Source organism: Capricornis sumatraensis, chromosome 20, assembly GCF_032405125.1.
Source record: "Capricornis sumatraensis isolate serow.1 chromosome 20, serow.2, whole genome shotgun sequence".
Lineage (NCBI taxonomy): Eukaryota > Metazoa > Chordata > Mammalia > Artiodactyla > Bovidae > Capricornis > Capricornis sumatraensis.
In genome coordinates this window covers 57,022,677-57,032,236 of record NC_091088.1, presented here as the reverse complement: position 1 = coordinate 57,032,236, position 9,560 = coordinate 57,022,677, and the positions used below count along the sequence as shown (strand labels likewise).

The following is a 9,560-nucleotide window of genomic DNA, read 5'->3' as shown; positions in this document are numbered from 1 at the left end:
TTCTGCCTGCACCTTCCCCCTGGATCCTTGACTACTCTGGGTCATCCGTGCTGATGAGTGTTTTATGTGCTGGGCGGGGGCTCCAGGAGGCAGAGGTTGGACTGTTTCCATCACTACTGAGTCCTTGGCACACAACAAAGGGCCCGTCTGCAAAGTAGGTGCTGAGGCAATGTCTGATGGTTGAATAAATTGATGAGAGAGATGCTGAGGATGGGGTGGTGGTGAACAGGACAGACAGAACTTTTTCCCTTTAGGGCTCATCCAAGGTGTCCCCTTGGAAAAGACCCCGATGCTGGGAAAGATTGAGGGCGGGAGGAGGAGGGAGCGACAGAGGATGAAACGGTTGGATGTCATCACCGAGTCAATAGACATGGGTCTGAGCAAACTCCAGGAGATAGTGAAGGACAGGGAAGCCTGGTGTGCTGCAGTTCATGGTACGCAAAGAGTCAGACACAACTGAGTGAGTAAACAACTACAACAGCAGCAACAAGGTGTCCCCTCCTCCAGGAAGCTCTCCTTGATCCCTGGTGGGCTTCCAGGGATCCCTTGAGCTTCCCAGATATAACCTTGACCCCTTTAAGCTGTCTCTGTGTGGAACAGGCCTTTTCCTCCCTTAAACTTCTCTGGAACTAGGCATTCAATTCCTCTGGTTCCCATCGCCTCTAGTCCTGGGTGTCCTGCCCCAGGATTCCTTAAGGATCTAGTTGTCCTCCTGAAGCCCCAGAATGCAAACAACCCAAACACCAAGCCTTTGGGGACCCCAACTGTTCCTTGGCCTCTACCTCCAGGTATGAGATATCTGGATCTTTGGATTATTTCATCCCTCAGCCCCTCTGCAAACTGGGTCTCCTTACAGGGACCAGCTTCCCAGGCATGTGACTCATGGGGTTGACAGGTCCCTGCGTTCAGAAGAGCCCTCTTGGATTTAATCATCTGCGATTGCCATCTGGAAATTCTTAATTTTGCATTTGAATTTGCATTTTGGAAGTGAAGTCTGAAGGGACATGGAGCTTGATCTGGGGGGATTGGGGCCTCGGCTCAAACAAAGTCCCACTTCTGTCATCTCCCACCTCCCTGGGATAGGTTCTGTCTGCCTTCCCCTCCTCGCTCCTGCCCTGTGACCTCTGCCGTCCACAAGCCCCGGCAGGGGCCTGAAAGCCCACAGGAGAGTCAGACACTTATGCCTCCTAGCATCTCAGGTGGGCACGGCAGCAGGCAACTGGTGGAAGGGGAACCCAGCAACCAGAATGGTTTAGTTGTGGGGCAGGGTCTCTGAACACCTGTGAGGGTCTGTGCTTGTCCCATGAGTATCCCTGTGCACAAGGGAACATGACATTAGACATTAGACCAAGGGGACATGACATGTGAGGTTGGGAGAGACGGAGAAAGAAAGGAAAGTAGCATTTATTAAAATTTTTTTTTCTTTGGCCATGCGATGCGGCATGTGGGATCTTAGTTCCCAGATCAAGGATGGAACCCACGACACCCCCTGCAGTAGAAGCTCAGGGTCTGGACTGGACTGCCAGGGAAGTCCCCAGCATTTCTACTCTAATACCTTTCATTACACTCTTTCCTGCCCTTTGAATCAGGTCCCCATATTTTCATTTTGCACTGGGCCCGGCAAATTATGTAGCTGGCCCTGGCTCTGACCCCTCCCCTTCTCTGACACATCCCAGAGGGAGTGGGTCTGAGGGAGGCTGGGAACATCACCGGGCCCAGAGCCTACCCTTCCCCAGGGGACAGGAAATCCATAGTGCAGATGGCCCCAGGCTTGTCTGACACCCTGGCATGACCTCCGGGGCTGCGGACCTGGTGCCTCCACACTGACCCCTCTGTTCATCTCTCTGGGGAACCGATTCTAAACCTGTTTGCACTGACCTCTGTGCAGGGCAGTGGGGAGAGTCATAGAGTAGTTATAAGCATAGACCCTGCATTTAAACCTCGCTGTGTTCTCCGGTCACAGGCCATGTTGCAGGGGTGGGGGGGTGGGGGGGGCAGGCTGTCAGCACCCAGGATGCGGGCAGGCCTGAGCAAGAGGAGACTCCCCACCCTGGATCCCACTCCCTCCCAAGACGCCAGCTCTTCTGGTCTGGCCAGTTGGGGTTCCTCCCTGAAACTCTCCCACGCAGCTGGGGCCTGCAGGGCCTCCTGCTCTGGAGCGCACAATAATACTTGTATTGTCACCCTGCCTCACTCCGTCTCTCAGGAGATAGGGGGTTTCAGACCCATTTGGCAAAGGAGGCAGCTGAAATTCAGAGAGGGAGATGGTGTGGCTGGAGGTCACAGAGCGAGAGGATGGCAGAGGCGGGGGTAAAATTTTAGTCTGTCCGACTCCAAACTTGAAATTTTGTCCACTGCCTCGATCCACCACGAAAGACTCTTCTCTCTTTATTATAAGACACCTCAGAGGCTCAGAGAGGTGAAGACGCTTAGGTAGGGTCACAGAGCAAACCATAAGTGGGGCTGAGATTCCAAGGCTGAGAGGCAGGAAGGTAGGGGGCAGTGCTGAATGACTTCACAGTCACTCACTTTCTCTCTCTGAGCTGCGGCATGATGCCAAGTGACCCAGCCTAGGTGACTGAGGTGCTAGTCATTGTTGGCAGTGTGTGTGGGGGGAGGTACCCCATGGGGTCCAGGGAACGGATAAAATTTCTATGAACACAGCCGCTATTTTCCTGCCACAGGTAAATCTCATCATCTATTAGTCAGGAGAAACAAAGTAAGATTACAGCTGTAGCTTTAAATAATAATAGAATATAAATCATATGTAATATACATAGTCACTTATATTAGTTCATATGCGGGGATGTTTAGTCACTTTGCGGTTTGCCCCGAGTTCTTGTTTGTTTCTGTGTTCGGACATGGGAGGCAGTGGTCCTGACTGTGTCTCGCTCCATCACGGTCACACTGCGGCCTCATCTGTGTTGGTGCAGGGGTGGGACGGAGCACACAGGCCTCCAACTCCCAGTCATCAGGCTTGTTGCTGTCTTTCTCACCCGGGAGACTGCCCTGCTCCCTCCCTCGTCTCCTGCCCTCCTTTTCTCGCCCCTGCTATAGTCTTTTCCGTTTTTTACAGAGGCCACAGTGGCATTCCACCCTGCCTTTATCCCTTTCTTTTTTTAATACTGGAGAAGGAAATGGCAACCCACTCCAGTATTCATGCCTGGAGAATCCCATGGACCGCGGAGCCTGGTGGGTGACAGTCCATGGGGTTGCAAACAGTCGGACACGACTGAGTGACTTCACTTTTCTTTTTAAACTTTTTTTTAATACAGTTTTTTTTTTTTTTAAGATTTTTTCGATGTGGACCATTTTAAAGTCTTTATTGAATTTGTTACAATATTGTTTCTGTTTTCTGTTTTGGTATTTTGGCCATGAGACGTGTGAGATCTTAGCTCCTCAATCAGGGATCGAACCCACACTCCTTGCATAGGAAGGCAAAGTCTTAACCACTGTACTGTCAAAAAAGACCCTCCCCTTTCTTTTTGTAAGAATCGTGTACATACAGTAAAGTGCATAAATATACAGCATATGGTTTGGTGATTTTTTACATATTTGTAGTTACATGTGTAACTACCACCCAGATGAAGACAGGAGGGGCTACTTACTATTACTCTTTTGGGGCAATACCTTCCTAAAATGACCCCGATTTCTATCACCACTGATTAGCTTTGGCTGTTCTAGAACTTTCATAGAAATGGAGCCACATGGTATCTTTTATTTGTTTAAGACTTCTTGAGCTCCACATAAAGTTTTTGAGATTCACGTTGCTGCCCAGGCCAGTAGTTGGCCCATTTTCATTGCTGCATAATTCCTTGGGTTTAGTGAATTCATTTCTTGAGAAGTTTTTGCATCAGGTGCCAGACTGACAGATCAAAAAGCAAATCTGATTGTGTCCCCCAGATGAAGACCCCCAGAGACATTCTCCATCTTTCTCAAAGTTAGTTCAGATCTCTCTGCAGGGCTTGGCATGCCTGGAACAGTGTGACCCCTGCCTGGCTCCTGTGCCTCAGTTTCCCTCTCAGTCCCCTCACCCTCTGAGCTCCAGGGGCACTGCTCTCCTCTCTGTGTTTGAATGGTCCGTGTTGCTTCCCACCGAGGGCTTTGCCCTGTGCTCTGCCCCCATCCCGACCTGCTTCACTGTTTAAACCTCCAAGTCTTTAAGGTTATCAGGCAACTCAGTGATCTACATCTCCAGGGATGCTTCACTGATCAGCCCCCCACTTCTAGACGCCACACCTCCCTTTGGCTCCCTCCTTTTCTTCCTTCATTGTCTTGGCTGGAAATAACAATTTGGATGATTATTTAATTCATATCTTTCTCCCCCATCAGAAAGTGACCTCTGGAGGACCAGCACTGGTTCTGTTTAGTCTCCAGCATCACCCGACCCCAAACCTGCACTCATTCAATATTTACTGGATGCTGAGCGTTGAGTAGACCCCTTCTGTGAACCTCAGTCCTCTTCTCTCTCCCCCGTCTCAGACCCCAAACACACAGACTTTCTCCTGGGAACTGCCAGGGAACCATGACTCCCGCCCTTTCCCTCCTTGGCAGCTGTGGGTGACGACGCACCCAGGGGCGGGTGTCACGCCCCACAGCGGACGCTGATTTGGCCCGGTTGGGCAAGGCCAGGGTTGCCTGGGGGGAGGTTACTCATCCTGGGCTCAGGTAAGAGGGCCTGGGTTGGGAGCCGGCACACCTAGGGGGGAAGCCGAGAGAGCAGGACGGAACCATGGACCCCGCCAGGAGAGCAGGCTCCTGGGCAGCGATCTGGACTATTGGCTGGCTGCTCCTGCTGTCGCTGCTGCTTCCAGAAAGTGAGTCTATTGCCAGAAGGGAGCGGAGGGGGCACAGTGGGAGCTCTCAGGAAGAGTCTGCCCCCACCCTGCCACCCCTCAATGGAGAGGGCTGCGGGAAGAATCTCCTGTCCAGAGCAGAAGGAGCTGTGGGGAAAATTCTTCCACTTGGAACAGGGGGATTGTGGGAAAGATCACCTGCTTCGGTGGTGGAGGGGGTGCTCTAGGAAGGATTTGCTACCTTGGGCAGAAGGGACTGTGGAAACTTTCTTCCATCCTGAGTAGACGTCTGGGGGTGAGTGGGGGGTGGTGGGGAGGGAAGTCTCACCGAATGACTTGACTGTGGGTAAAATTCTCCCATCCTAAGTGGAGAACTGAAAGAAGGAGTCCCCCCATTTAAGTCAGGGATCCCCCACCTTGGGCATAAGGGTCTGTGAAAAAGATATTCCCACTGTAGGCATGAAAGGGACACAGTGTATCTCCTGGCCTCAGATTTGCGGCTACGTTTTCCTTGTCCCTGAGGAGGGCATGCAATCCACTCCAGTATTCTTGCTTGGAGAATCCCTTGGACAGAGGAGCCTGGCGGGCTACAGTCCAAAGGGTAGCAAAGAGTTGGACACGACTGAAACGACTTAGCGAGCACACATTTCCTTATCTCCCTGCCCTGGAAAAGGATGTGCGGTACAGTTGCACAGGGGTGGAGGGAGTGGGAAGGACTATTTCTTCTTTGGGGAGGAGACTTCAGTTGGGATCGCTCAGTTCTACTTGCCTCTGCACCCCCAGGAGCGAAGGCCCTGGAGTGTTACAGCTGCGTGCAGAACGCAGATGACGGGTGCTCGCCGCAGAAGATGAAGACGGTGAAGTGTGCACCAGGCGTGGAAGTCTGCACAGAAGCTGTGGGGGCCGTGGAGACTAGTGAGTGGAACCTCCTGGTCCTTGCGTACTACCTTCCAGCTTCTCCATCCGGGCCCCGCCTCCTTATAGTCCAGCCCCTCCTTCTGACTTTGGCCACACCCACTCGAACGCATCCCCATTCTTCCCTTTCAGTCTGCAAGGGGCTGGGCCTTTCAACGCACCCACGCCCTTAGGGCTTAGAGAGGTGAGGACTGAGCGCTGAGCAGGGGTGAGATGACCTGTGAGAATCCAGACCTGGGACCTCGTCTCCTTCAAGGGCACAGCCTGGCTCACTGAGATCTCGCTATCGCCTTCTGACCCTTCCCAAATCCTCTCCACCCCAACCAAGCCTCCCCCATCCAATGGGGCCTTTGGTGATGGAGACCCACCCTAGAGATACTCTCCTAGGGTCCCAAGGCTGAGGCTTCGGGTCCCTCTGACCTGCCCTTGTCTGAGGTCACAGCTCCTAGGAGGCTCCATCTATCTCTGAGTCTGTGCCTTCGTCAGTCTCAGTTCTTTCTGATGATGCTTTCCGGGTGAGACTCCCTGTGGTCGTGCCCCTTCTTATCACTCTTACCCCGTCCCAGCTTTTGTGTACAGTACCTGTCAGCTTCTCTGTCCCCTCATACTCAGATCTCTCAAGTCTGTTGTTCTTTCCCCTCGGATCTGCTCTGTCTGAACCCCCTCTCCCCGGTGCTCGCACCTTGGCCTGCCTATCTTCTGGGCCGATCTATTCGAGGCCCCGCCCAGAGGCCACGCCCCTTTGACCCCGCCCCCTCCCCTCTTCGCAGTCCACGGGCAATTCTCGGTGGCAGTGCGGGGCTGTGGTTCGGGAATCCCCGGCAAGAATGACCGCGGACTGGACCTTTACGGGATTCTGGCCTTCATCCAGCTGCAGCAGTGTCCCCAGGACCGCTGCAACGCGAAACTCAACCTCACCTCGCGAGCGCTCAACCCCGCAGGTCGGTGGGGGCGGAGCCACAGCTCTGGAGGGCGGAGCCACACCTGGGCCTGGGGCGGCCGCCAGCCGGAGGCGGGAAAAATCCTCAAGGGCTGGGGGCGGGGTCACACCCTGGGGGCGGGGTTAGAGGCGGAGCTGCGTGTCCGTCGAGGGGCGGAGACGTGGACTTGAGGGACGACGAGCAGGTCAGTGCTTCTTGAACCCCCTGGACCGCTTCCTTCCTCCTCGCCCTCCTCGCAGGCAATGAGAGTGCCTACCAGCCCAACGGCGTCGAGTGCTACAGCTGCGTGGGACTGAGCCGCAAGGAGTGCCAGGGCAGGGCGCCTCCCGTCGTGAGCTGCTACAACGCCAGCGACCATTTCTACAAGGGCTGTTTCGACGGCAATGTCACCTTGACAGCAGGTGAGAGGAGCTTCAAAACACCTGGCCTGCACGGGTCTTGATAGTCTTTTCTGAGGCCTCATGGGTGGTAGGTAATAGTACCCCTTTACCCAAAGGATTCCCTCACCTTCCCGCGCCCTCTGGGAACCGTAGGCCTAAGTTGGTGGCTTGTCCTAGAGCATCATGAGAAATGCAGTCCTATTCCCAGGATAGCACGGGAATAGGAATACTTTTGCCCCAGAGTTTTGGAGGAAATATGTTTTCACAGAAGCTTGCCAGGTGCAGAATGGGAGGATGTGCAATGGGAAATGTATTTAAGTCTCTAAGATTCTGCCCAGGCATCGTGGGGAATCTAGTCCTTAAAACTCAAAGGTTAGTGTCTCCTAATACTTTGTCCCACCCCAAAGTATTAGAAGAGATGTGGCTCAGCCTCCAGGTCTCTGCCTCAGGGAACCGTGAGTTCTTGAAATCCCATCCTCTGCGGGGTGTATCATGGGAGATGAAGACCCTGATGCTGGAAAAGATTGAAGGTGGGAGAAGGAGATGACAGAGGATGAGATGGTTAGATGGCATCACCGACTCAATGAACATGAGTCTGAGTACACTCTGGGAGTTGGTGATGGACAGGGAGGCCTGGCATGCTGCAGTCCATGGGGTTGCAAAGAGTCAGACACTACTGAGTGACTGAACTGAGTTCTGACTCTAAGACAGAATTTTGGCAACGGTGGAGTCACGGGAGGAAGCGGGAGGCAATGCTCTTCTCTTTCATCCTGTTGAGAGGTGTTGTATCCCAGTTCAAACCTTCCAAAGCATTGTGGAACTTGTAGTTCGTTCTACACATTTTTCCTCTCAAGTCCTATGGGAAATGTGGTCTAGTGAATACAAAAAACAGCGGGACAGTGTTTCTCAAAGTGGGGCCCAAATGGAGACATAGGGATTCATGGATGCAGAGCCCTTCCGTCCCCTGTTTTGGATGTTCTTGACCTCGTGTTGCCCCTAAGTTTCGTTCTGGCTGTGCCTACCCTACCCCCAACCATGGACCTACCCGTGTTTCTCTCCTGCAGCCAATGTGACCGTGTCCTTGCCTGTCCGGGGCTGTGTCCAGGACGAGTTCTGCACCCGGGATTCGGCGACAGGCCCAGGGTTCACGCTCAGCGGCTCCTGCTGCCAGGGGTCCCGCTGTAACTCGGACCTCCGCAACAAGACCTACTTCTCCCCTCAATTCCCACCTCTCGTCTTGCTGCCTCCACCTCGGTCCACCACCCTGGCCCCAACCAAATCTGTCAGTACTTCCACCTCAGCCCCATCCTCCACCCTCACCACCAAAGCTACCCCAGTCCCCGCCACCACCCGGTCCACCTCCAAACCCATCACCCCAGCTCGGACCAACCAGACGTCTCCGCAAGAGGTGGGGCATGAGACCTTCCAGGAAGAGGAAGCTAGCTTGGCTGGAGGTGCTAGTGGCCACCAGGACCGCAGAAATATGGGGCAGTACCCCGTAAAATATGTGACCCCTAGTAAAGGCTCTGCGGCTCCTTGGGCGGGATGGGTGACTCTTCTGTTGGCTGTGGCTGCTGGCGCCCTACTATGAGCTTCTCCACCTCTTGCCCTACTTCCTGGGCCCTGGATATCTGCCTTTCCATTACTTCTTTTCCCACCCCCTGGACTGGGCTGGCCCAGCCCCTGTTCTCCCCAGCTTTTGCTGCACTGGTTTGCGGCTTTGGGACATAAAGTTACCATTGTATATGTATATATATATCCTGCCGGGATGTTCTAGCTTTTTGAGGGCAGCAGCTGTATCCCCGCATCTTTGTCTCTCCCTGGTGTCCTCCTGATACTTAGGACAGTGGGAAGTCAGAGCCGTCCCAGGGAAGGAGGGAGAGACGCTGATAAGCTCTCTGTTCTCTGTTCCAGCCAACCTGGAATAGGAGAGGCGGTGGTGTTGATGGCTTTGCCCCCTGCTCCCCAGGCCCCTCCATCTTTGTGGGAATCATTTTTTTTGGCATCTTCTCTTTTCTAGACTGTGAGCTCCTCAAGAGCAGGGCCTGTGCCGTGTCTGGCACATAAAGGCTTCAATAAAAGTTTGATTACTTTGTATAGTGTTTTGTTTTAAAATTTAAAAAAATATTTATTTCTTTATTTGACTGTGCCCAGTCTTAGTTGTGAGGGATGTTTGAGTTTCAGCACGTGGGAATCTAGTTTCCTGACCAAGGGTCCAACCTGGGCCCTCTGCCTTGAAGGAGTCTAAGTGTGTGGAGTCTTAGCCACTGGACCACCAGGGAAGTCCTGTGTAGTGTTTTATAGGAGTTATTCCTAGTTCACTGCTGACACCGGACTCGTGGGAAGTAGACCTAGGATGGGAATGCCAAGACCGAGATAGAGAAACTGAGATCCGGAGTTACAGCTCCCGGGGGAAGTCGCACTTGAACACCATTCACCTCCTGAGTTGAACGGCGCATGTTGGCTGTCCCACCCGGTGAGAGGGAGACCAGGTGAGACCTCTGAGCAATGTGGAGGGGTGAATGGGA

The 9,560-nt window shown here is 53.4% G+C and overlaps 1 protein-coding gene across 1 annotated transcript; it reads left to right on the top strand.

Annotated features, from left to right (window-relative positions):
- The first annotated feature begins 4,732 nt into the window (after positions 1-4,732).
- On the top strand, positions 4,733-8,623 carry LYPD3 (LY6/PLAUR domain containing 3). Its single transcript, XM_068993347.1, has 5 exons — positions 4,733-4,817; positions 5,580-5,711; positions 6,482-6,652; positions 6,892-7,053; positions 8,097-8,623. The coding sequence occupies exons 1-5, from the start codon at positions 4,733-4,735 to the stop codon at positions 8,621-8,623; spliced, it is 1,077 nt and encodes a 358-aa protein (XP_068849448.1).
- Positions 8,624-9,560: the final 937 nt, after the last annotated feature.

Excerpts from the sequence above, each read along its gene's own strand:
- LYPD3 (XM_068993347.1), top strand. The coding sequence starts at position 4,733 with ATGGACCCCGCCAGGAGAGCAGGCTCCTGGGCAGCGATCTGGACTATT. Across the intron at positions 4,818-5,579 it reads GTCGCTGCTGCTTCCAGAAA|GAGCGAAGGCCCTGGAGTGT; the intron begins GTGAGTCTATTG and ends CTGCACCCCCAG. Across the intron at positions 7,054-8,096 it reads CAATGTCACCTTGACAGCAG|CCAATGTGACCGTGTCCTTG; the intron begins GTGAGAGGAGCT and ends TCTCTCCTGCAG.